Source organism: Plasmodium gonderi, assembly GCF_002157705.1.
Source record: "Plasmodium gonderi DNA, contig: Chr09, whole genome shotgun sequence".
NCBI classification, from domain to species: Eukaryota; Apicomplexa; class Aconoidasida; order Haemosporida; family Plasmodiidae; genus Plasmodium; species Plasmodium gonderi.
The window spans coordinates 1,840,807-1,867,468 of NW_021628934.1; the positions used below are offsets into that span (position 1 = coordinate 1,840,807).

The 26,662-nt window shown below is 29.8% G+C and overlaps 3 protein-coding genes across 3 annotated transcripts; 2 read left to right on the plus strand and 1 right to left on the minus strand.

The window, feature by feature from the left end:
• Positions 1-4,224: 4,224 nt before the first annotated feature.
• Positions 4,225-6,804, plus strand: PGO_093700 (hypothetical protein, conserved; the record flags this gene model as incomplete). The annotated part of the gene is made up of 1 exon (XM_028687958.1): positions 4,225-6,804. One exon carries the CDS (start codon positions 4,225-4,227, stop codon positions 6,802-6,804), a length of 2,580 nt encoding a protein of 859 aa, XP_028543759.1.
• An 877-nt stretch (positions 6,805-7,681) lies between these two features.
• On the minus strand, positions 7,682-14,178 carry PGO_093710 (hypothetical protein, conserved; the record flags this gene model as incomplete). Its single annotated transcript, XM_028687959.1, has 6 exons — positions 7,682-7,706; positions 7,955-9,242; positions 9,518-12,124; positions 12,371-13,046; positions 13,251-13,451; positions 13,720-14,178. The coding sequence occupies 6 exons, from the start codon at positions 14,176-14,178 to the stop codon at positions 7,682-7,684; spliced, it is 5,256 nt and encodes a 1,751-aa protein (XP_028543760.1).
• A 2,425-nt stretch (positions 14,179-16,603) lies between these two features.
• Positions 16,604-26,242, plus strand: PGO_093720 (hypothetical protein, conserved; the record flags this gene model as incomplete). Its single annotated transcript, XM_028687960.1, has 1 exon — positions 16,604-26,242. One exon carries the CDS (start codon positions 16,604-16,606, stop codon positions 26,240-26,242), a length of 9,639 nt encoding a protein of 3,212 aa, XP_028543761.1.
• Positions 26,243-26,662: the final 420 nt, after the last annotated feature.

Genomic DNA, 26,662 nt, shown 5'->3' on the forward strand with positions numbered 1-26,662 from the left:
AAACTTCATTAAAAATGTGTTTAGAATTTTTTTTTTTTTTTTAAATTAAGGATTACAATGATTAAGCCAATTTTAAAAATTAAAAGAAAGGCATGTATGAATGCGTGAAGAAATACATGGGCATGCGTTTCATGTTCACACAAATGATTAGGTATTTTGTCAGTATGTTTTTCTTCTTTCAAATTGTGTATAAAAAAAGAAAATTCAATAAAACATGCAAAAAAAAAAAAAAAAAAAAAAAAAAAGGTAAAAAAAGGTAAAAATCGCAATAACGATAAATGCAATACTTTTGTTTGACTTTTCCGCTCTAATTCTGGTAAATCCAATTAGCGACAAAAGATTAGTGCTAAAACTTTACAACTCCCAATACAAGTTTAGGTTAGTATAACGCTTATGCTCATTTACATGCATAAGTTACATGTTCAAGTATCTATGGTTGCACCAAAATGTCAATGGTTATATGCGAGTTCGTGTGTATATTAATATGTGCCAAGAATCGGTGCATATTAAAATTGGTACATTTATAATAACCATGTAAATTTAATCATTCATAATTTTCTTGATATATAAACGTAACATATAATTTTTCAATTAAAACAGAGCAAAGATAAGTAAACAAATTTTATAATCTTAACGTATTAATCACACTTTATATGCATGTAGTGTATATAAACTTCCCATTTATCCAATGGTTCGTAACAATAACGTAAATAGTTGCGTGCGGGTTAAATTGCAAAGGCATAAAAATAAATATATTATATTTTCCAGGTATATATTCTTCAACTATTGTGACATTCATGCAGCAACATTTTGTTCCAAAAAAAAAAAAAAAAACTTATAATTTATTAATTTCGCTCATTTCTTAAATGCGAGAGTGGCCTGTACATACATGAGATATATGCATATATACTTATACATGCATGAATGTATGCACACACATGTGTGATCGCACGTCTATTTTAATTTAAGTGGGAGCAACACATGCTTAGACATAAAGTTGCATTCACCTAGGTATATTTTTGTGCACAGGAAAAATCATTAAAATCAATTATTCGAGTAAATATAAAAGTATGCATTTTTCTTTTTTAATACTCTAATGGAAAAAAGAAAACATAAAAAAAAAAAAATAAATAAAATAATAAATAAATAAAATTAATAAATAAAAATAGAATATTCTTTTGCTTTTAGCCTGGTCAACTTGACAAAAAAAAAAAAATAAAAAAAATAAATATAAAATACATGTAACATTGGTGCGGTGTTAAAGGGTACACACGTATGCGTATAAAATGTTACACTTGTATAGGTAATAAGGCAGTAATGTTTGACGGTACCTTGTCATTTTAGTGTCTAAATAATAATTCGTGTTTTAAAAAAAAATACACGGTTTTATTAAGTGGGTAAAAGTTATATATATATATATATATATACATGCTTCTGCATGTATGGATATATATATAAGTGCAGATACATATACATTCGCTTCTCTTACAATCAAGGTATGTGTATCCATTTACATCAAATGTAATTTTTATAAAAGGTTCTACGTATAAGGTTGCTTAAAATTTGAACTTCATCGCACACCTTTTTTTTTTTTTTTGGTAACATCCAACCATGTAGAATATAATATATGTAATATGCAGTATGCAATAATATTTACTAAAAATAAAAAAAAAAAAAAAAAAGTGCATTACTCTTTACAGATGCATAAATTTACATTTTGTTAAATTTGTCTCGTTGAAAGATAGAAAATACATAGCCAATATAATCGGTCAGTTTTTCTATTCCACTTTGAGAATTCTGTTTCCCACAAAGTGATTGTGAATGTGAATTATATACCCCTAATTAATATCATAACACAAAACGTATAGCACGTCTGTCTTGAACACTTAAAAAGGTACTTTATACATATATACAAAGTTCAAGCGTGTTCTTAAAAGCAAACAATTAATTAGCAGGAGGAGAGTGTTTGTGCTAAGCAATTTGTGTATACATGCAGAGTGGTATAAACAATTCGGCCATGTGTGAATACATAAATGGTTCACGTGATGTGCCTCTCTCAGACGAAAAAACGTTTTAGCGGGGTTCTTTAAAAATATGCATATGTAAATATTTATATGTATATATATGTACATGAAATTGCGTGCCTTGCATTATATGTTCCAGTTTGCATATTAATATACATGTATATATATATATACATATGTACACAAAATGTAAGCATGGGTACGTTCCTCTTTGGTATGTATAAAATATATTCCACAATAATACACAATATGTAGATATACTTTTATATGTATTCTCATCCCGGTTCACGAACGCGGTTGAGTGTGAGGCAACGCTGCCTCCTTATTTAACTAAAAAAAAAAAAAAAAAATTGATACAGATAAAAAAAAAAGAAAAATGGTGGAAAGGTAAAAAACCTTGGAATTTCTTCTAAAAAGCATTTTTTTTTTTTTTTCTTTTAAATAATTGTTTAATTGCAAAAAAAAGAAAAAAAAAATAAATAAAATAAATTAAAAAAACAAGAACATTATGCAGGTTAAAATTAAATAAAAAAGAAAAAAAAGCATCCATAAAAATGTACATTAATATATATGAATATATTACTTGTAATCACAACACAAATATGTATATATATAGAACTGCTACGAAAAATATGGAAAAACAAAATGCTCTGTACCCCTTTTCTATATCCAATATAAATAAGTACGCTTGCTTAAAAGCCTAAAAATGTTTTCACTGAAATTTTTTTTGCATATATTTTTTTTTACCTCATTGTCGTTCCTTGTGTTCATTACATTGCACCCTTGCCTTGCCCTCCTTTAAGAATCAGTTAATTTCCTTATTTTTTTGCATAGTAGGATATGAAACTAGGCACTTTCCGTAAACACCTTAATATTTTAATTTTATGTGTTATGCATGTACCTAAGCGTTTGCTCAAACTTCAAAAATGTATACATACATTAATATGGTGAAAATGGGATTTTCTTAAAAAGTTATATTATATATTGAAATACGTAAATCGAGGTGTTATACATATAATACTTCAGAGGACATTTAAAAGTGGAGGCAAACCTCAAAAAGTGCGTACATTGTGCGTGCATTAATGAGTATATGTAAATATGTGCATGTATAAATATATAATAAATGCTTGCAAAAGTGCATATAATATAAAATGCATGAATATTAAGTTCCAACACTTGCTCATGCTCTGCTCATGTGATGAGAGCATGAAAGAGCTTATTAAAGGCGAAACAAGGCTTAAAGCAAATCTCGAAACAAATCGAGTGAAAAATCGCGTAACAAACCGAGTAATAAATTGCGTGAAAAATCGAGTAACATATCGAGTAACAAACCGAGTAACAAATCGAGTAACAAACCGAGTAACAAATCGAGTAACAAACCGAGTAACAAACCAAGTAAAAAACCGAGTAAAGAACAAAGTAACAAGCCTAGTAACACATCGCATTTATATAAATCACAATGAAAAACACTCACTTCGAAAGAGAAAAGCCAACCCAAACATAACGATTTTAACTTAAAATGTAATTGTAACGAGTTACCTGAAAACGTCGCATAAGAAATTTTTTTATTTTTTTAAATACGTTGTACTGCTCACTAATTATGGGTATATTCTTATGAAATGATTTAGAAAGAAGGGGGTTAAAACATTGGATTACATATTAGTATTCCCAAGTGCTTTTTTTATTTCATATTTTAGCAAATGAGTAAAGTTTAAAATAAATAAGCCCATTAGTATTTCATCACATAACGATTTAATTTTTTGTGGAATAAAAGCAAAAAAAAAATTTTTTTAAAGGAAAAAAAAAAAATATAGAATTTTTATTTCTGAGAACGGATAATATTGAATTCGTTTCACAGTAATGAGATTACTTAAGTAACATTACGTGTAAGCATTTGATGCATGAGCTTTTCGCGCGTAAAAATATTATACTAAGTGAATGTTCTGCGATGAGCACGCGCTGATGAACATGAGATGTTTAACACGTGGAGTGAATTTTTTTTTCTTGTATGTGCTCCTTGTGGACAATATATATCTTCCCACAAGTTGTATTCCACGCATGAATGAAAATTCACTACCATTTTGAAATACATTATCAATAAGCCCAGTGGAAACAGCTTTCCCACGTCACTATATAAATATATATATATACATGCACATATGTGTGCATATTATTAATAGAAAGGAACGAGAGTTATAAAATGAAATATGAGAAAAAATACTGGAATAGCGATAAGGGGAAAAAAAAGAATGAAAATTTTCCGAACGATGACAATTATAGGGTAAAAAACAGAAGATATGGAAAAAATGAGGAAGGAGGGGGGGGATCAGGAAGAGGTTATAGTAACAAGCCACATCACCATGACACGCGACGCAGTGAAAAATTGCACAGTGATATAATTTCGAGCAATGAATTAAATTTAGAAAAATCGAGTTATACACCATTTTCCCAAAATTTTAAAAGAAATAATAATTATGAAGGGAAAAATAAAATGTTAGACAAGAGGGGCCATCGAAATAATCAGTATATGCCTCCATCATATAAAAGGGGAACGATGAATCAAAAAGCGAATATGACAAGTGGCATGAAAAATAATAATTCTCGTTTTCATAAGAAATATATAAGAAATTCTGATGAAAGAGGATTAAAATTTAATACATATGAAAGTGGTGATTACAATATGAAGAATAACTTTGATGATGATCATCAGTCGCATGAGTATAATTACAACAAAATGCATAATTACCTCAAAAGTGACACTTATCATGCAGAAGACAATAATTTTCATCATAGTGATAATAATGATGGAGCTGGTGCTAATTATGACAACTACCATGACGGTGATAATGGCTACAGCTTAGGAGACTATTACTATCTCGGTGACAATAATGACAATGGTAACAATAACAACAACGACGACCATAGTGGTGGTGATCGATTCTGTGATAGTTATAGTAGAAATTACAATCATGGTAAATATAACAAAAACAGTAGTAACAGTACCATTCATCATATTCCTAAAAATAAATATGCGTATGAGGATAACCAAGGAAATAATTATATGCAAAGTTACGATGAAAAATATGGAGCAATCCGTAATGATGTTTGTAATCATCATGATAATCAAGATATTGATGATTCCAAAAAAGGTGACGTTCGCCAAGATCTGAATAATCTACATAGGGACCTGCACAATTTACTTTTTTGCCCATCGAAAACGGATAATGAAAAAACCACAAGTAAAACAAATACCACACCTCAAAATAAAGATAGAAACGAAAGTGTGTTGAGTAAGTTGTCCATTTTGCGAAATATTCCTTTTAACGTGAAGCCGTCCGAGAAAGGTGGAAACAAGGAAGAAGGGAATGGCAGTGAAGAAGATAATAAACATATTAATAATCAAAGGACTGAAAGACAAACAAGCGGTGATGAACATAAAACCAATTACAACAATAAAACAGCCATGATACTGGATGATCTAAAAAGGTGCCTTTACAGCAGTAGCAATTGCGGGGCAAAGAAAACTCACGCAGTGAGTGATGACATTATGACTAAAGTTCCAAATCGCCATGATAGAGAAACGAAAACTGACCAAGACTATTACTCAAATAGTTTTGTGGAAAATGATGATAATTATTTTAACGTTAACAATGTTAGAGCTTATAGAAAATTTGGGGGAAGTGAAAGTAGCAGTAGTAGAAGTAGTAGTGGGAAAAGACATGGTGAAAGTAGAAATAAAAAGAACTGTTTTCCATCCATGAATACTGAAAAGGTTAATAGTCATATTCCAAAAGCAAATGAAGAGGAAGAAAATAATGAATATAATAAAAGTAGAGGGTATAGGAATGCCTCGAATTATTACAAGTTTGGACAAGTGGATGATGAATCATCCATATCAAATGATGGCAGTGCTGTCATGGATGCATATAAAAACGAAATGAAGGAAGACCAATTAATGAATTTTAGTGGAAATTTATTTTCAAAAGATCAAATAACTGAATCGTTGAAAGTGTTAAATACATTACAAGTAGATATTGAAAGAGTGTGTTGTTATATAAAACATTTTGTAGATCCACCGGAACAGTTATTTAACACTATGATAGATGTATTTTTAGATAAATCAGTATTAGTAAATTCCAAAATTGCTATTTTTTATGTGTATAATCATTTAATTCAAGAGTTAAGAAATAATTATAAGAACGATTTAAATAAATATTATTCAATTGCGGAAAAGGGGCTACATATTTTTGTCGTTCCTGTACTGAGATACATATTATATGAAGATGTGAACGTTGATATGATTAATAAGTTTTATAGGTGTATTACCATTTGGAATGAAAGAAATGTTTATGGTAAAGTAGTTTGTGATCAGCTAAAATCTTTGCAAAAGAATCCACACAAAAAAATTAATTTTACTGTGAAAAATGTATCTAGCCAAGCTCATAGTTTATTATCAAATGAATTGTCTAAATTTGTTCCATTAAGTTTTATTTTAAAGATGCCAAGTATAAATAATGAACACAAAAAAGCTTTGGAAAATAAAATTCTAAGTGCTCTTTTTGAGAATATTTCAAAGGATACTCTGAAGGGATTCGATGAGAAGGATATTGAAGAAGCTTCTAAAATGTCAGACAAGGTAATGCGCATGTACGGACAGGAATTAATTTTAATAAACTCTCAAATTTTGGAGTTATCATCCTTAATAAATGACAACAATGATCATTTGATGAAGCTGCATAATGCACTGGGAAAAAACTGGGGGAATGAAGAAGGAAAATGATGAAGGCTAGCGCAAAAGAACGCAAAATTTTATGGACATTGGTTTTATGTATGTACCTGTTTCATACACGATTCTAATGCACTTGTTTATACATATATATATATATATATATATATATATATATGCTGCGTGAACAAATGTTTTACAAAAAAAATGTATACAACATTTGTGTAATACGCAATGGTTTTACTATAACATCAAATATGTTCCTAATTTGAGGTAACATATTTACATTCCACAACTCCCGCCAAATCTTTGTCTTTTTTGTTCCTACTACATTTTTTTTTTTTTTTTTTTTTCGTTTCCATGTTCTGGATCATAATTTCCCAAAATGTTCGTATTATTTTATTTTATTTTTTTTTTTATTGAATGTAAATTGATGTATTTGCCTATTTATACAAATTTTTAGATGATCCATTTATTTTTATATTATTTAATTTCCCTATCCCGTCCATTTGTATTTTTCTTTCTTTGTTTTTGTCTCGATTTGCGCACTTGCTTGGGTATTTTTTTTTTTTTTCCCACTCTCCGGTACACCCATGAGCACGCGTACCTTTATTCTTACCTATCCCCCATCACATTCCATAATTATTATTTTATTTATTATTTTTTTTTTTTAAGTTATTTTTACATTTCTACAAATTTAAGGAAGTTTTAAAAAATGAACTCCTTTTTTTTTTTTTTTTTTCTTTAATTAATATTATATGAGGATATGTCTGGAATGGTGAAATATACATTCATTTGTGAAAATGGGCTAAAATAAAAAGAGGCATAATTGATACAAGGTATAAGAGAAATTTTTCAAGGGATGAAGGAATCCTCTTATTTTTTTTTATTTTATTTTTTTTTTTTTCTTTTGTGTATCCATTTAAAATGGTTAGGTCCATTTTCGCACCCACTCCCTGAAGAAAAAAGAAAAGTATAAAAAGTGAGGGTTGGTAAAGTGAAACAAAAACTGTTGTAATGAAATGGGAACAAGTTTAAGGAATGGAAAAATATTTGTAACTACAAATGAAATATTGAGATGAAACAAATGAAAAAATGGCACTAATATGAAACTCATGAATGAAAAATGTTGCGGATTTGCAAGGGTTATAATATAGAAGTATATAAGACTCGTTCCCCCTAATCATTTATTGAATTTACGTACGAGGATGTCATTTGAATGTTAAGAGAGTATGCCAGAGAGCGTTTCCAAAGTTCCCTTGTATAATCATCAAACATGATAATTTTAATTTTTTTTTCTGTTGATTCGCCATGCTTCACTCTGTAGTTAAGCGCAATTATACTTTCATAATTATTTACAAATTTAATTTTATTTAAATTTTCATTGTTGTATTTGTGCACAATTTTTAGGAAATATTTGTTTGCAGATAGATACCTCTGGTTATGTTCAAAATGTTGGTAATGTTTTACAAGTTCACCGTCGTTGGGTTCATCTGTCTGAACGGTTGTAGTAACATTGGCAGACAATACCATTTGTTCATTAGTATATTCTGTATTGTTGCTTGAGTAGACATGTTTTATAGTATTTCTAACTGCACATTTTCTGGTAAATACAATATTTTCATCATTCATTGAATTGACACACAATCCTAGGAAATTATTTAAATATATCTTCTCATTGGTAAAAATTTTTTTTTTCCCTGTACCTGATTCTTCGTCTGCACTATCTATGCTCGATTCGACATAAAGATGTATATCATCTTTTTCTTCATCGATAAATGGACTTAGACATAACCAGTTTTTAAAATTTACTTTGAAAATGTATAAATGATTTTTTGTTAAAACGAAGAAAAATAATTTTCTTTTTTTCTTGTTATTAGTATTTCTTCTGAAAATGTTGAATTGCTCAGGGTTCGATTCAGAATCAGAATTCTGTGCTTGTTCATCGTTCTTGTATGTACTAATAAAATCGCTATAATGTGATTCGGAAATTATTTCAGATTGATATGATTCTTCATAACCGTTTAGATTGTCTTGCCTTTTATCTTCTGTTTTTATTTTACTTTTTGTACAAACACTTGGATTTATTTCCATATATGCAAAAGATGTAATAATAATGTTCTGAACGTTCATGTGATTTTCCAAGTTATTTTTGAATATATTATCTTGTACCAAATCAACCTTTGCATGATAACTACCCCCAGATAAAAATTGGGAATATGAAATTATTTCATCACGAAAATGTTTATTTAAGCTTATAAACATGTCATATTGCTCATAACTTTTGCCGTTTTCATGACATATGTAACCAAAAACGAAAAAGTTGTCATTCAACTTACTCAAACATATTCTTGTTATGTCTGCATATTTTTTTTCAGAATGTATTACTAATTTTATGTCTTTATCATCTGTAATATTTTCTTCCAAATTGTCTGGTATGTATACAAGATAATATTTATCCAATCCGATTGCCAGGAAATACCATTCTATAGCTTCGTACAGATAGAAGTGAAGTGAGGGGTGGGGTGGGGTAAGTCGGTAGAGAAAGTAAAAAAAAAAAAAATAAAATAATAATAAAATGACGATTTGGTGAAATCACTGAAGAAGGGATACATTTAAGCAATAGCCCTAAAACCACGAGTCCATAATTTCTCGTGAGAACTACATATTTTCGACAAATGAAGAAGTATATCGCACTCATTATATATACCATTAAGAAGTTGTCATTTATTTTGCCCCGTTTTGTAATAAATTCCTAAAATCTTACCATTTTCCCGAAGGTATATAATCGGTGATATGTGATAAACCTGTGTTGGTGCACATCTTTGAATGGACAACTGATTCTGCAAAATTATTCGTAGATATATCAACTTGTAATATAGAAAGAGTGCATGCAACATAGACATCCTGAATAATACGTTGTGAATATATTTTTTATAATTTATAAAATACAAAATAAAATATTTCAACTTTTTTGAAAAGCACATCAAGTAAGATATTGTAAAGAAGGTGTAAAAAAATATGGTATGGATATAGCTAAAGCTTTTCTTGTGATAAATATACGCGGCATATACAGACCCATGATGGACACTATTTATATATATAAAAAGATATAGTAATAGTAAAATATTATTTTTGTAAAAGAGGAAAAATAGAGAACAATCTACACACCATTTTTGTATTTCACTGTAATGTGAAAATTGTATATAAATAATTTTTTGTGTAAAATAATAAAATAGTTGACAAAATTCTGCATAAAAATATTGTTCATTATCTGATAATACATATTCTTCATTGATGAGTTTGCTAACAAATTCCCTACTTAATAATTTACAATAGTAGGAAAAAATATTGTAAAAAATTAACATATCCATAGATTCAACTGCTGTTAAGTTTTGTTTTAAAATCTCACTGTATAAACGGAAAAAATGAGCATACACATTACAGTCGTAAAAACTGCATTGACTTAAAAGATTTATCAGCGATTTTATGACATTTTTTTTTAAAAAATATTCTTTAACTCTGGTGTAATTTTCATTATTATCTGTGTTATTTATAATTATGCTGTAGAAAATTCGTAAAAAGGTGTGCAATATGTAAGCTATATTTACCTTTCCTTTGTTATAATTTACAAAAATTCCTCTTTTGTTAAAAAGAAGCATATTCAGCTGGTTACATTTGTGATCATATATTTTTTCCTTATTAAAGCATAAAAGTTCGCATGCAATTTTGTCTAAAATACTTTCGTTTGGATTTTCTTCCACGAGAGAAGATGCAGACGATTCGTTTATATGGTAAGTTGGGTCACTGCTAGAGGACTTGCCAGAATAATATTTATTTTCACCGTTTTGTTTCACACCTTTGTGAGATTCATGTGTTTTTATTAGTATTTCACCTTCAGTTTGGTTTAAATTATTATTCATATTTTTTTGTTCATCATTTACTCCCCCATTTTTACCAATGTTGTTATTTTTTTGATCATCCTCAAATGAGCCATCCGTGGAATGAGCAGATAGCTTCTTTTTCAAAATTGTTACATTAGAGTTGTTTTTATATCCATAGGTATTTCCACTCATATATTTAATGTTTTTTTTTTTTTTCACCACTTTGGGAATTTCAAACATGTGCTCAAAATTGAGCTCAATTTCGTCATCCACAAGAGATATGTCAAATGTCTGTTTGAAATTGTTATTATGTAGCCATAAGAACAATTTCTTCTTTTTGTCTTTTATGTTTTGTAATTCCTCAGTAAGATGGTTACTTGGTGTAGTGTCCTTTTTCTCCGTTTGTTCATGTTGAATTTTAGATCTGATTTCCTTTTCTTTTAACTTTAGTTTTGAAATTTTTTTTTCATATTTCAGTTTGTTAAATTTTAGTACTCCAGGAAAATAATTTTCTTCTTGTTCTTTTTTCAAATGTGTGAAAATATTTTTTTCAACAAATACTTCCAATAGGGTATGCAAATTCATCATGTAGTGTTTGAAAAATGTGTTAAGTTGTTTTTTATAATCACTAAGGTCATCATTAGTCATTTTATAAAAATATTGTAAAATTTTTTTCTTATTCCAATGTTTTTCTTCAAGAGTGCATAAATAGAATATATCACAATTGGAAGGTACTTTGAACTGATAAAAGTAACCACTAAATATATCAGCTACATTAATTAAAAGACGTAAACATATTTTTTTATTTTTTGAAATATTGTTTTTCATTAACGCTTTGAATATATTATCAATAGTAGAACACCACGTTCGTTCAATTAAAATGTCATAGTCTATATTTATTTCATTGTATAAGCTATCTTCATTTGTCAAAGCATTTATGTAGTAATAGCTGATTGAGTTGTTTCTCATGAAGAATCTTAATTGGGTGCATCTTGAGCATGTTATCAATAGTTCCACAGTTATTTTATTCAAGTCGATTTCTCGTGTATCCAAATCAAAGTTGGTGTATCTATCTTGGTATGTATCCGTCTTTTCTTCACGTTCTGTTTCATCAGCTCCATCTGCTTCTCCAACTTCATACTCACCATGATTCCTCTGTGAATTTATTCTCCCTTTTAACAATACGAGATCGTTTTTTTTTTGCAGAATAACTGCCCTGCGGAGAAATTGGTTCATAATTCGCAAAATATTCGTGATGGTATCTTCAAATTTGTATAATTCAATAATTTTTGTTACTTCTTCATTGTTTACTACATTTATGTATATCTTCACGCAATAGTAGTAAATTTCCTTCCATTTTTCGTTCAGAGTAACTTCCTTTTCTCGAAGGATGAAAAATATTTTGTGAAATTCAATGGATTTGCAGTCCTCAAATGGGATTAGGCAGATGCACCGCAGAAGGCGAATCATAATATCTTCGTTCTTCTTTTCTGAAAGAGTGGTGCATTAATGGATCGTTTGGACGTGAGTGATGTATGAATGGATCGTTTGGACGTGAGTGATGTATGAATGGATCGTTTGGACGTGCGTGATGTATGAATGGATTGTTCGGATGTGAGTGATGTATGAATGGATGATATAGGAGAGAACCCCGTTGATAAGTTCCCCATATTACTTCAAACAGGGAATGTAGGTCGTCCCTCGATATAGCTATCTAAGAGGAAGAAAAAACTTACCTAGACATGTGAGCAAGTAATAGTTAATGCCGCTATCCACGAACCCCTTTTTTACTTTTATTGAAAACTTATCAACCCCCTTCATAAAAAAAAAGGCAAAAATACCAAGGGAATATTTAACAACTTCATATAAATAAGTTTCCACATTTTCATCTGATTTACTGTAATAGTTTAACATACTATTATATTTTTGTCCAAATAAAAAAGGTAATATTATTTTTAAATTATTAGTATTATTTAATATATATTCAATGTTGTTTTTATACATTTCTTCATTCTTCAAAACTATTAATAATCCAGCCAAACTTGCACTTAAAAAGTATGGATTGCTCATATCCATTTTAATGCCAGTTAAAAGTAAATCAATGAAGTGATGAGTGTTGCATAATTCGTATAAAATTTCCTTATCAGATTTGCAAATATTACTTAATGTAAAAATTATTATATTACAAAAAATAGATTTTTTTTTGGAAAAATTTTTCATAAAATCCTTATTTATCATTTCTTTAATCTTTTTGAAATAAAAATTTAAATGCATCTTTTCCTTTACCAGCATTGCGCAATGTTTAAAATGGTTGCAGCATAGTTGTTGCACGATCAGATATACCTTTTCAAGGTATTCTGGTGCATCTTCAAAGTTGTCTTCCTGCCGATTGGTTATTTCTGTTGTAAGGATCTTCAGGTGAAGCAAAATGCATATGTGTGATTGCAGGTGTAAACTTATGTGTGAACCTCTAATTATCTCGCTATCTACTTATATGTGGTGTGTCCACGCCCATATTCATGTGCACACTCGGGAAAATAATTTAACCATGAAATGTCAGCGATACGTTCGCAAAAATGCAACATTTAACAAAAAGGAAAAGAAAAGAAAACTCACCTTTAGGAGGCCCTCGTCATATGCTATTAAACAATTTTTCCGATCCAACGTCGCAACGGAAAGAAATTCCAATATATGTTCATTAAAGGAGCTTCTCAGCAATTTGATAACTTTATGTATGCAACTACTGAAGGTGTGTGCGACCATCTTATCCCTTGGTGTGTATTGTAGTCCCTCAAAGATGTTCTTCAGCGTTTCTTTCTAAGGGACGAAAAAAGTAGGGAAAATCACGAAACAAGTAATAGATAAGGCAAATGTATCACTAAAGTGAGGGTTTGTGGTGATGGTATGATCCTGTGACAGCAGAGCGTTGGAGGTGCATATACAAACATGAACAAGCTCAAGGGCAAACACATGCGCATGCACAAAATGGGTGCAAAAAAGGGTGCGAAAAAGGATGCGAAAAAGGATGCGAAAAAGGATACGCAAAAACATATGCACATGTACATTCAGGCAATTACTTGCTCACCTCAGCCGAATTCAGTATGGCTGGAGCCACTATTTCCTCAAAGACCGAATATATGTCATACTTATACTCCTCATTATGTCCTAAGCCACAAAGGATACGCAAAATTTGGACATTCAAATTGAAAGCATTGATAAATACTAACTTTGCAACTGCATATATAAATGTCCTTCTTGAATCTTCATATTTTTCTAGGACAACTAGTATTCTATCCAGAATTTGGTTCACGTTTTTTTTCCGTTCTTCGACATTTTCACTTTTTACAAAAAAGAATTTCCTAAAATGTATTGGATCTTCGTAACATAACGTTGTTAATTCATTTAATACATTTGCATATTTCCAATATGAGTCTTCATGGGTTATTATCCCTTCGATTAAATATAAAATGTTTTTGCTGTGACTAAAATCGTCATCTTTTTCTTCATTTGATGTGTTTAGGTTATTAATTATTTTTTTTATCATTACTTGGGTTGGCTAGAGGTGGGGATTGTGTTCTCTGTCCCTATCTCTGTCCCTATCTCTGTTCCTTTCTCTGTTTTTTTTTCCCTTTCTTTCTTGTCTTCCCTACTAGATTGGTTACAGTACAATGCATAAACATATCTTTGTGGAAGTACTTGCGTGTGTGTACACGTGTAGCTTCTTTGCGTAAATTTTTTCACATTTGATGGTTTATTTGTATGCATATGAATTCATGTATTTATTTTATTAAATCTCCTGCTTAAGATAAAATCCCATTTGTCGTGTTTGTTTTATTTGTTTTCTTAAACATTAAATAAGGAAACATGCAGACGTGTTAAAAATAATGCTTTTTTGGTGTTATATATATATATATATGAAGGCAAAATCAAAAGCCAATGGAAAAATAAAATAGAAACATGACTGAGTTGAGAAAAAAAAAGAGGAATTAATACACAAAATTGTGATGTGTGCTAGGATATGATCATGTGTTAGGGAATTCTCAGTGGAAGAAGGTACATAAGGACACGTATATGGGATTAGTATCATGAGGACATGTTGATGTTAGCGTCAAGAACCACGATTGATTTCAGTTATGTAAAAACGTAAATTATATAGTCCCTGGGGTGCGAAAAAAAAAAAAAAAAAAAAAAAAAAAACCTGACATGAATAAGTTCAAAGGTTAACTTTGAGAGAAAAAATTTGGAAATAATTACGAGAGAGTTGCCAAATGGCCCCAAGAAAAAAAATGAAAAAAAACATAATAATCTAATTATATAATTGCAGGATTGAAAATTGCCCTAACGGGAATGGAGCATTTTTTTTTTTTTTTTCTTTTTTTTTCTTAACACTTTTTAAGTCTCAAATATTTTATTTTGAAAATGTAACAGATTTTTTTTTTTTTTCAAATAAGTTTGTAACACGTTTTCCCTTTCAGATGGTCACCTTTTTTTCATTAACAAAACGGTAACAACTTTTTCTGGTTGAGATTTGTGCAGACAAATTTACAGACACCAGTGCATTTGTATACCCCTTTTATTCCTACTTATTATGCACTTACATTTTCGTTCATATGTCTAGTAAATTCCTGTTTCGTGTGTCAATGGGATGATTTTTCATTTTCAACATATGATCATTTTGAGAATTCTGTGAATAGAAAATTAAACGATGGTTTGTCAAAATGATGTAGTTAAAAAGAAAGATGTCATAAAGGGAACGCACGAGAGCTACGTAAGCCTGCAGAAATAAGCTGCCTACTTAAATACATAAAATGGGGATAATAAAATGCAAGAAAAGAAAAACAAGTCTTTTTTTTTTTTTTTTTTTTTTTTTTTATGAATGTGTATAATTGTATAATGCCTAATGAGGTACCTTTCTGTGTGTCTATGTGTGCGTAGAGCGATGGAGTAGTAAAACCAAAATATGATTATGTCAAACTTCTCCAAAAATAGTTAAAAATTTCGAATCCCAAATGTACGTTACAATCCAATGGCGTACAAGGAAAACAACTAAGTCAGTATAGTAATGGAAAAATATTATTCAAGAATATAGAAAAAAAGCCAAAATTCGTGAAAAAGAAAAGGTAAATAATAAGGTGATATGTTAACAAAAAAAAAAAAAGAAAGGCCAATAACGTTGGAATGTTAGCAAAAATAAGGCAAAATCATGATGAAATGTTGAAGGAAAAAAAAAAAAAAAAAAAAAAAAAAAAGTACTAGTGAAACACGCTTTAGTCTTACTAGATAACAGTTTAGCTAAGAAAATTAAATCACCTATTTTGTATTTTTACTTTGTACGCAGAAATTTTTTTTCTGTGATTTTGTTTAAAATTAGTTGTCATTGGTTTTTGGTCTTTGTAGCGCTTCACCATTTTTGCTATAGTTTTTTCAATGAGCATGTCGAATAAAGGGCAAAAGTCTGCAATATAACAAAAATTTCTTTTTGAGTTTCCTGTTGTTAATTGTTATCCCTTATGAAGAAGAAATAAAAAGGGGAGTGAAAAACACTTGTAAGTACGGAAATTTGCTTATCTCTTTGAATTTATTTGAGAAAGTTTGTTTTTAAGATTAAACTTTTTTTTTTTTACTATTTGTTTTATATTGTTTTTTTCTTGTCTTTTTTTGTCTATTGTCTTTTTCCTGTTTGCATCAAGTTCGTAATCCTTTCTTTTACCCATTCCAGTTATAACATGTTACAAAATTGTAGATAAAAAAAAAAAAAAAAAAGAAAAATGGAATAACTCAAAAGTTTATTTCACTCTACGAGGACTTCTACATGTTTATAGAAAAGTTTGAATATAACCAAGTTTCTCATCACAAAAGCCTATACTTTGCACACATGATAAAGAGATACCCAAAAAAAGAAAGAGAAAAAAAAAAAATAAATAAATAAAATAAAATAAAAACGTGAGGGGAAGAAAGAATCATGTGCTATGAACAGCATTAAATGCTACGGTCGTTTTTTGCCTGGGTCTAATTTAGACAATGATAGACTAGAAGAAAAATATTTCTTGAAAAGAGAACAAAATTTAACAAAAGTTTTCGGAGAAAATATATCCAATTTGAAAATTTATAATGTTTTACTTAAAAAAAGAATAAAAAATATTTCAGATGGGATAAATAATTTATTTATTATTTTAAGCAATGAAAAAAAGGATTCAGCTATGTTTACTGTAGGAGGTAGATATACTACTCCCTTTGGTATTCTTTTATATTTGATTAACGATTTGCTATATAATGATAAGTCCAATTATAAATATCTCATTAAGTTTAGTTTTTTCGAAATAATCAAAAATAGAGTGAATGATAAGTTGAAGAGATACATCCTTCCTCAGAATAATATCATCGACGTTGACAGCTCCTTAGGGAATTTGAACGGAGGTTACAGTTGGTTAAGCAACACTTACAGAATAAACCAAGAGAATGTCAGTTCTTCCAAGTTACACTCTTTAAAATATAAATGGAATAGGGTTCAACACAAAAGTCGAAGTTGTAGCATTGACAATTCAGAAAAGTTGACAAGAGAAACTTGTCTAACGAATCAGAAATTGGCAGAAAAGGAATTCAATAACTGTACGGAAAGTGCTCATGTAGACAATTTTATACAAAGGAAGAAAGAAGAAAAGTATCACAAGATCTATACTAAGAAGAAGGGCACAAGGGAATGGGACCCAAGTAGCGTAAAAAAGGTGTATTTAACTACACAGAACATAAAGCATATCTTTAAAATATTACGCAAAAGTAGGAAAGGCAAATGTGGGATGGATGAAGAGGTAAAGAATATGCACAATAATATTACATATGAAATTTATGAATTCAACACAGAAAGGATCAATAGATTGAATTATAACACGGAGGATGTAGTAAACTCTTCGATAATCATCATAGTAGTTAATAACGTCAAAGAGGCGTATTCATTGAAGAGAAGTTCTTTATCTAATTTTTTTCAGTTCTTTTTAAAAATAAAAGAAAATAATTATTGTCTAAGGGACATAAATCTGAATTATATAAAAACGAAATCCCTCATAATTAAATACTTATATAATTTATACAAATTAGATCACATAAGAGGCAGCGAATCAAGGATAATTTTTTTTCCATTTGAGCTAAATTTTTTATACATATCAAGCAATTTCAACAAATATAGAAAAGTTTGCGAATTTATTTATTCTTATTTAAAAATTCTGAACAAGTCAGAATATTTTGTAAAACCTAATAGGAAGATTAAATACGTGAAAAGTGAGTTTCACAAAATAGATGAAAATATTTACATGCTTAAATGTATGTTAAATTATTACAGCAGATTTAAGTTATCTGAAGAGGAAATAAATTGGAGATGTAAGGACATAAGAAATTATCTCATAGAACTAGAGACATCTGTCATATGTGGTGCTAAAATAAGGGGACCCAGTTATACATCCATTGAAAATAGAATAAATAACATTTTAAACCTTTGTAGGTACAGTACATCCGAGACGGATGAATGGAACCAAATAGGAAGAAGAAATTCTTTTTATCAGAAAAATGAAAGCATACCTTTTTTTAGCAAGCCAAGGGGGAGAGGAGGAGGCTCCAGTAGCGGGAAGGACTTAGAAAAAGAACATGACGAAAAATGTGAAGCAAAATATGACGAAAAATGTGAAGCAAAATATGACGAAAAATGTGAAGCAAAATATGACGAAAAATGTGAAGCAAAATATGACGAAAACTGTGAAGCAAAACGTGACGAAAAATATGAAGCAAAATATGACGAAAAACGCGAAGACGAGTTCGGAGAAAAATCTGAAGATAGTGAGATATCCCAAAGATCTAGAAGAATGAAGAATAGCGCAAATCTAGGGATACATAATGCAAGGAATGAAAAAAACATACATGGTATAAATAACGACAAAAAATATATGAATACAATACTTTTAAAATTAAATATGTGCAGAGAAGATAGAATAAATCTAGTTAAAAGTGGGGGGGGCGAACCCAGAATTGATACTGATTTCTCAAACTGCAAAAAAAATAATGAAAATTGTTACACACACTTCAGAGAGAAAAAAAAAGAAATAACATTGAAAGATCACAGTTCACCAAGAAAACGTAATAAATCAAAACATAGAATTAGTAGAACGTATGTAGAATATGCAAATAACAATAATGATGTCTACAATACAAATGATGATTCGTCAGTAGATCGCATAAAACTACATCTTCATAGTGGTAGGAATTTTTTACATGCACTTCATTTTGATGACAATAATTCGAGTCCTTCCTTTAAAAAAAATTCCTTTAAGAAGAATTCTATATTTACAAATAAAATGGACCCACAAAGTAGTGAAATAGAATACAAAAATATGTTCAATAACTCCATGAGGTATGATAATTTATATGACAAATCCATTATAAATCATAAGGGGAAAGAAAAAAAGTTTCATTCCAGTAGCATCTTTGGCACATCTTATTTGAACAAGTCAGATAGCTCGTGTGACGAAAATGGTGACAGTGTTGAAACCTTTTTAAACAATATTGAAAAAAATAAAAAATTTCTAAAAAATATTTCTGAGTTAAATTCGTGTATTAAAAAAAATAGGAAGATTGACAAGAGAGCAAAAGGCTTACTCGAGAAAGTCGAAAAGTGTCTCATGGGTGAAACGTGTGAAAGTAAGTTCAAAACGGAGTTGAAAGAGAAGAAGGGGATGCGTTACGCAAATGGAATAATTGATAATTATCAGAAAATTGGAAAAGGTGAAAAATCGATGAATGAAAAAACAGACGAAGAAAAGGAAACCAAAAAATTGAAGAAAAAAACATTGTTAAGAGAAAGTGCCCTATCGACGCATATGAGTGGGATAAATAATCTGATCTGTTCAGGAAAACGAACAAAATCAAGAAAAGCAGTTAACATTGTCAATACATTAGAAAAAATTAAAAATGAGAATAGTCACATAACGAGATCAAACACAACGAACAATCTTACTTCTCTCATATCAGGTAGAAAGAAAAATAAAGACAAATTTTATGACTCGGATAATTTTTCCCCAAAGCTTAATCACACAAGTTATTTTCACGACACCTTCAGGGGTAATTCTTCCGTAGATATTGCAAAAAATGAAATTAAATCAATATATGCAAATATTCCCGTTGAAGGACATAATGGAAAAAATTTTGATAACGAAAATGGAATGTCTGATAAATTTTATGACGAAGAAAAAAAAAAAAATGTTCGAAGATGTGGGAAATACCCTTTTCATTTAAATAGTTGTGAACCAATTAATAAGAGTGCAGAGCCCATTTTTCCCCGTGGAAAAAAAAGGGATAATAATATATTTTTAGAAGAAAATAAAATTAGTGACTTTGATTTGAAAAATAATTCGTGGAGTCAGAATGATGGATGTAAAAAAAAAGAAATAAAAAAGGAAAACAGAAAATTGACGGAGGGGAAAGTCATGCTTGACGAAAAGTCTACTAATTGCAATCTTCATAATGCCATTATGCACCACGGAAAATTAAAATGTGAGAGAAAATCCAGTAGTACACAGAGTAGCTTACATAAGCATTCATCTTATAGTATGGATTGTCCTAGTATAGCTGATGAGCAGATCAAAGGAATAGAAGAAGAGGGAGACGGAGATGGAGAGAAAGAGGAAGAAACATGTGGAAATCACTCGGATGAAAGTGTGTTTTCATTTTCATCAAAAAATAGAAATACTTCAAGCAAATGTAACTATTACTCTAGCAGTCACGTTTTCAATGATGAGATAAAGGGAAATTACAAATCAAACAAAGATAATATCTGTAAAACATCTCCAAATGGAATAAAAAGACATGCAATAAATAACTGTAACAAAATAACAAAGATGGAGAGAAATAAAAACAGTAATTGGAATTCTATGCGTAAAGATGTCATGGTAATGACTAGTTCAAATTTTGATTCAGGGCATGAATGTCTCAGCAGCAGCAGAAGCGGTGATGCCAGCGTAGAACCACTTGATAAAAGTATTATGGACTACCATAACAATTTTAAAAAATTATTAAAAAATTATAATAATTTGCTGAGAAGAAGACACGAAGACAATAGTAGCGATTTGGAGTTTTTGAAAAAGATAAAATTTGCAAAGGGAATCTTAAGAGAATACAAAAAAGTTCTGAGCACTAAATGGAATAGCAAAAGCAATCATTGCTTGTTGTTACAAGAAATTATTTCAAGTGAATTTGCAAGTTTAATAGAAATGTTTAAGAAGAAGTGTGGACGAAGTGGTTGCAGTAAACACGAAAGCTTTGTGAATATATGTAATAATTGCAAAAATGATTTTTTAAAAAAAAATAGCAAAACTCAGAGTGAAAGAACCTTTATAGGAGTACCACACAGGATCAATGAAGGAAGTGAGGGAAACACAAACTATTTAAAGGAGGATCAAATACCTTCTGCTAGACCTAATCTAGATGATATTGAAGGTGCGAATATGAACAAAAATGTGGATGCAAATTTGGATGATAATGTGGATGCAAATTTGGATGATAATATGGATGCACAATTGGATGATAATATGGATGCACAATTGGATGATAATGTGGATGCAAATTTGGATGATAATATGGATGCACAATTGGATGATAATATGGATGCACAATTGGATGATAATGTGGATGCAAATTTGGATGATAATGTGGATGCAAATTTGGATGACAATGTGTACGAAAATATGGATTATAATGTGGATGCAAATTTGGATGACAATGTGTACGAAAATATGGATTATAATGTGGATAGGTATGAAAATGAAGAACACCCTAATGGGAATTGTAGCACTACTGTTTTCAGCGTTGCTAAAAATGAAGACAGGGACTCGTATCACAAAACAAATGACAATTTGAAGGAAAGTAATTCTGGCAATTTTTTTGAGACAGAAATTGAGAATAATCACGCTCTTACAGGGGGCTGTTTCGAATTGGAAGAACTCCAATTGCGAACCTTAGCAAGCGCGGAAGGAAAAATATTTGATAAAAAAGAAAGAAGCATAAATTCTTCTACTCATTGTTATAGAGAAAATATTTCTATTGGTGAACTTTCACATATGGATAATTACATTACTTTTAGTCAAAGTGATAAATCTAACCGTTCTGAGAAGCAAAAAAATGTGAAAGATGAAAACACTTGCATGCACAATGTAACTTTTGACAAGTCACAAAATGAAATAGACATTATCTCGAAGGACAATTACACCTTAAAATCGCATGATAGGAAAAACACTCCCATTTGCATTGATGATATCAAAATAAAGAACTCAAATAGAGAAGAAAAAAAGAACAAGATTAGGAATGTGTCACACAAGAAGATGCACAGATACAACGGAATAGGAAACTTTCATAAGGACGAAATTTGTACACAGAAAAATTTCAACTCATATTTGAGCCAAGTTGAAGATATATGGATAAAAAACTGCTTCATGCTAGATGAGAAGAAAATACCCGGCTGTCCACGTGTAGAAGAATCTAGAAATATGCGTTATATTATCCATAAAATAAAGAGAAAAAAAGAAATTCTGAAAAGGAGTATAAAAGTAGAGGGTAATAAATTAAATAAAATTTCCTTAAAAAAAAAAAAGTTAATGTACTTCATTTTGAGGGCAATAGAAGGAGGAGAAAAGGATGAAGAACTTATTGGGGTTGTGAAAAGTACTATTTTTAAGATGGAATATTTTGAGCAGAAAAAATTAAATAAACTGAAGAAAATAAAAAACGAATTTACAAGATTAAATGATTTAGAAAAAAATATTTTAAGTGACTTTTTAATGAAGAAAAGGCAACTTGTTGTAAAAAAAGACAAAGAAAGGGAACTATATAGCAAAATTGTAAAACAGATAAGAGATGAAAACGACGACCTGGACGCTGAAAACATTTGTCAGAATTATGCCAACCATTTGAACAAAAAAAAAAACATTATTGAAGAAAAAAAAATTGAGGATGTACATGGTAATGTAGGTAAAAATATAGAAAACATTTTTGAAAAGAAATTGCAAAAAGACCATCAAAAAAATAGTGTGCATACGTTCCGCGATGGTAAAAAAAATGAAAAAAAAAAATCCTGTGCACATGTGCACGCATCTCGCAAGAGCTGTATTTGCAACAGTGCTCACATTATAAATTTCCAAAATAGAGAAGGCAAAAATTTAACTGTTTTTTCGGACTTGTCTGGAAAATTAAAAAAAAAAAATCAAGAAAAACAGGAAAAGAAGGAAAAGAAGGAAAAAAAATGCAAGACTTCACCATTAGACGGGGAAAGCACTAGACTATTTGCACATCCCTTTAATGAGGCGACGTTGTGTGATGCTGATCTCTGTGAAAAAAATTCAAATGAACACATATCGCTGATCAAAGGGTCACGGCAAAGTGTGCCCAAAACTAGGACCCATTTAGCTCAAAATAGTCAACTCAAAGTGGGGCAAAAAATAAAAAATCTAAATAACAGCATTAAAAATTTCCACAATAGTGGCAGTAGTAACACTGATAAGTGGTGGGGAAAAGGTTCCATTCCAGTGAATAACCCGAAGAAACCATTGACAATTTATCAATATTGTAAGGATACTCCAATCCAAAGGAGGAAAGCAACGAAGAGTTGTTCGAAAGTGAGATTAAATCTATATGATAGGGACGAGTTATATTTAGAACATTCCCCTTCTTTATGTGACAAGAATTCAGAGGGGAAATATTCAAAAGGAGACAGTGGCTCTTCAAATAAAAGAGGTAAAAATATAAGTACAGCTTACAGAAATAGGGACAAGAGTAATTTTTTTCCCAATTCGTGCAATAGTTATATATTTGATGAAAAATTAAAGGGAAAAAGAAATAATAACTCAGGTCAATCTTATGATAATCCGTTGGAAGATCAAAACAGAGTTTCCCCCAAGGGGAGCCATGTGAAGAAACACAAAATTGAAAAAATAGGAAATTCAAAATTTAATCCATTTTACATCTCCAAGAGGTGTAGAAGTTGCAAAAGAGAAAAATTTTGCTCCGGTGAAATTATCGAAAACTTTAAGAACCATTTCAAGGTTGGACTAAAAGTTCCACTCACTTCTAACATTAGAAAAAACGAAAAAAGAAACAAAAAAGAAAATAAAAAAAAAGTATCCGATAAGTTGGAAAAAAAGAAAATTAAGATTATCCCTAAAAACGAGAATAGAAGTGGTAAGAAAAACTCCTTTTTTGGAAAAAATTTGATGGGAGTCATAACAGAAGACAGAAATCAAAACAACAAAATTGAGAGTAATTCTTTAGTAGAAAAAAAAAATAATTTTCAAGTAAATATTAAAATGTTAGACGAACAAAAGGATAAAATGAGAGGCAATAATTTGCATAGAAAAGGTCTATTTCATAAGGAAAACATCAAAAGGGAAAATGAATCTTTAGAAAAATTTCCAACCAGTTATACCCCATTTGGGAATGCACAATATGAAGATGAATATCCAAGATTTACTCCACATTCTCCGATTTTCTATCCCCGAAATGTGGAATTGCCATATTATCATGAAAACATTAATAAAACTATGCACAACAATAATAGAAACATCTTCCCCATCTATAAAGGTAAAAATTATGAAGAAGAAAGAAACAAGTACAATAGAGACCAATTAGGATTTGTAGAAATGAAAAGGAAAGAAAACAAATTTAGTTGTAGAAATGTGAAAAAGAAATTAATACATGAAGGAGATGATGATAAAAATGTGGAAAAAATTTCAATTAAAACGATTATTAATAGACCAAGAGAAAAAACAATTCCTTGCATTAATTACGATACAGATAGTTATAACATTAAATTAGGGTGGTGGAATTGGGGAAAAAAATCTAAACTATTCTCAAATATAGAAAGATATAAAGAAAATATTAAAAAGAAATATTATGAAAACAGAAAATTTTGTAAAAATAGATCATTCAGTACTTCGACGAGTAAATATTTTACAAAATTTCAACCAAATGAATATCTATACATTCCTGTAACGAATAAAAATTACTTTAAGAGTAAAACCTCGCTTAAAATTAGAAGCAATCCAGTAAGTGATTTTCATAAGCTAAATTTAAAACCTATAACTGGATTTATGCAATCCTATAAAAAGGAAAAAGAAAGACAAAGACAAGTCCCACGCTCAGTTATTAGGGTGTCTACAATACCATACGTTATGGATGATTATAATAAACACAAGGGAAATCAAAATATGGGGAAAAGGATGAGAAATAAAGTAGGTTTAAGCATGGGGGAATCCAAAATTCTGCTTCCAGATGAAGACGAATCAGATTTTAATAATACATCGGGTTTTTTTGCTAAGATCTCTAAAAACAATATTACTACAAACAGGGGCTCCAAAAGGGGAAAATCCCTCAAACGCAAAAATAGTTTCTCCAATAGTGCCATCTCAAGTGATGAAACAACATCCAAGGGAATTTTATTTAAGTACAAAAAAAAACAACTCCATAAAAAAGATATAACGAAAAGAAATGTAGATAGCTTAAATGGGGATAATAAAATTACAGCCAAGTTAAGCAATATTGGGTATATGGGAAATGAGGCAAGGAATCACATTTATAAACACGGTGAATTGCATAGTGATGATGAAGAAGATAATTCCTACGACGAGTTAGACCAAACAAGGGACGAAAAAAAGACCATGGTTAATGTAAGGAAGTACAGAATTTGCTCGGTGGAGTCGATCTTATCTGAGAGGAGTATCCCAGAGAAATGCCCATCTGAGAGAATACCCATGGAACACAATTCAGTGATGTCGCAGATAACATCTGGAAGTAGCGAAAGAAACAACCATGGAATAGAAAAATCTATAAATAAATTCAATATCAACCGAAAATCTAAGAAAACAGTGAATCACCTCGATGGGGAAACATCTATGTATTCTACCATATCCCAATGTAGCAACGTATCAAAAGAACAGAACATCAACAAAGGGAATGATAATAGTTGTTACAATACATCTTCATTCAACTCTGAAAACGAGATAATGCAAAATTATATGAAAAAAATTCCTGATATTTCTATGGATCAATGTGATAAATTATCAAATTATGAACAACATGGAGATGAGAAAAAAAAAAAGTTGTCCAGAAAGAACTGTTATAAAAAAAACGTGAAAGAAAATGATAAAAGAGACTGTTGTGAATATATAACTAATGATGAGGAGACATATTTGAATATGTATCCTGAAGATTATGTAAAAAAACAGAATGAATTAAGTGAAAATTTATACAAAATGAACTGTAACGAAAGCGATGGGGAAAATTTATCTTTCGGTTCAGTTGAACAAATTTCAGAAGAAGAGTTAAACAAAAACCAGTTTCATACAAATAGAATAGAGAGAGGGAATTTCTCACAGTATGATACTTATTATAGGAAAAATAATCCCCCCCATAAAAAACACTGTTATAAAAAACTTCAGAATAATTCACATCATCATACAAATGATGAATATTACGAAGGGCTCAATAAAGATAGTACCCACCTTAAAGAACAAAATAAAATCATTGACAAATCTGATTACATAGAAAAGCAGTATGATGAGTATTATTACAATAAATAGACGTTTATTTTGGAAAAAAATGTATATATATAGCTAGCACTAAAAAAAAAAAAAAAAAATTAACTTGTCTTTTTAATAAGTCCTTTTTCATAAAACAAGGATCCTTAAAAAAAAAAAAAAAAAAGAATCTCAACAGAATGTTCCTTTTTTTGCGTGTACAAGAAAAAATTTAATCAAAGAGTTAACATGATTAGAGGATAATGTTATATTTTAACGAGGTATTTTTTTCTACGAATTAATTTCCTATCAATTTCTTTTTTTTTTTTTTTTTTTGTTGTTTTAACTTTTTTCCGTGAATACTTTCAGCACTTTGACAGTTAATTTGTTTGAATAAAGTGAGAAAAAAAAAAAAAAAAATTAAGTTTCGAAATATTATGAATTCATCATTTTATTCATAAAATCGTAGAATATATTACATAG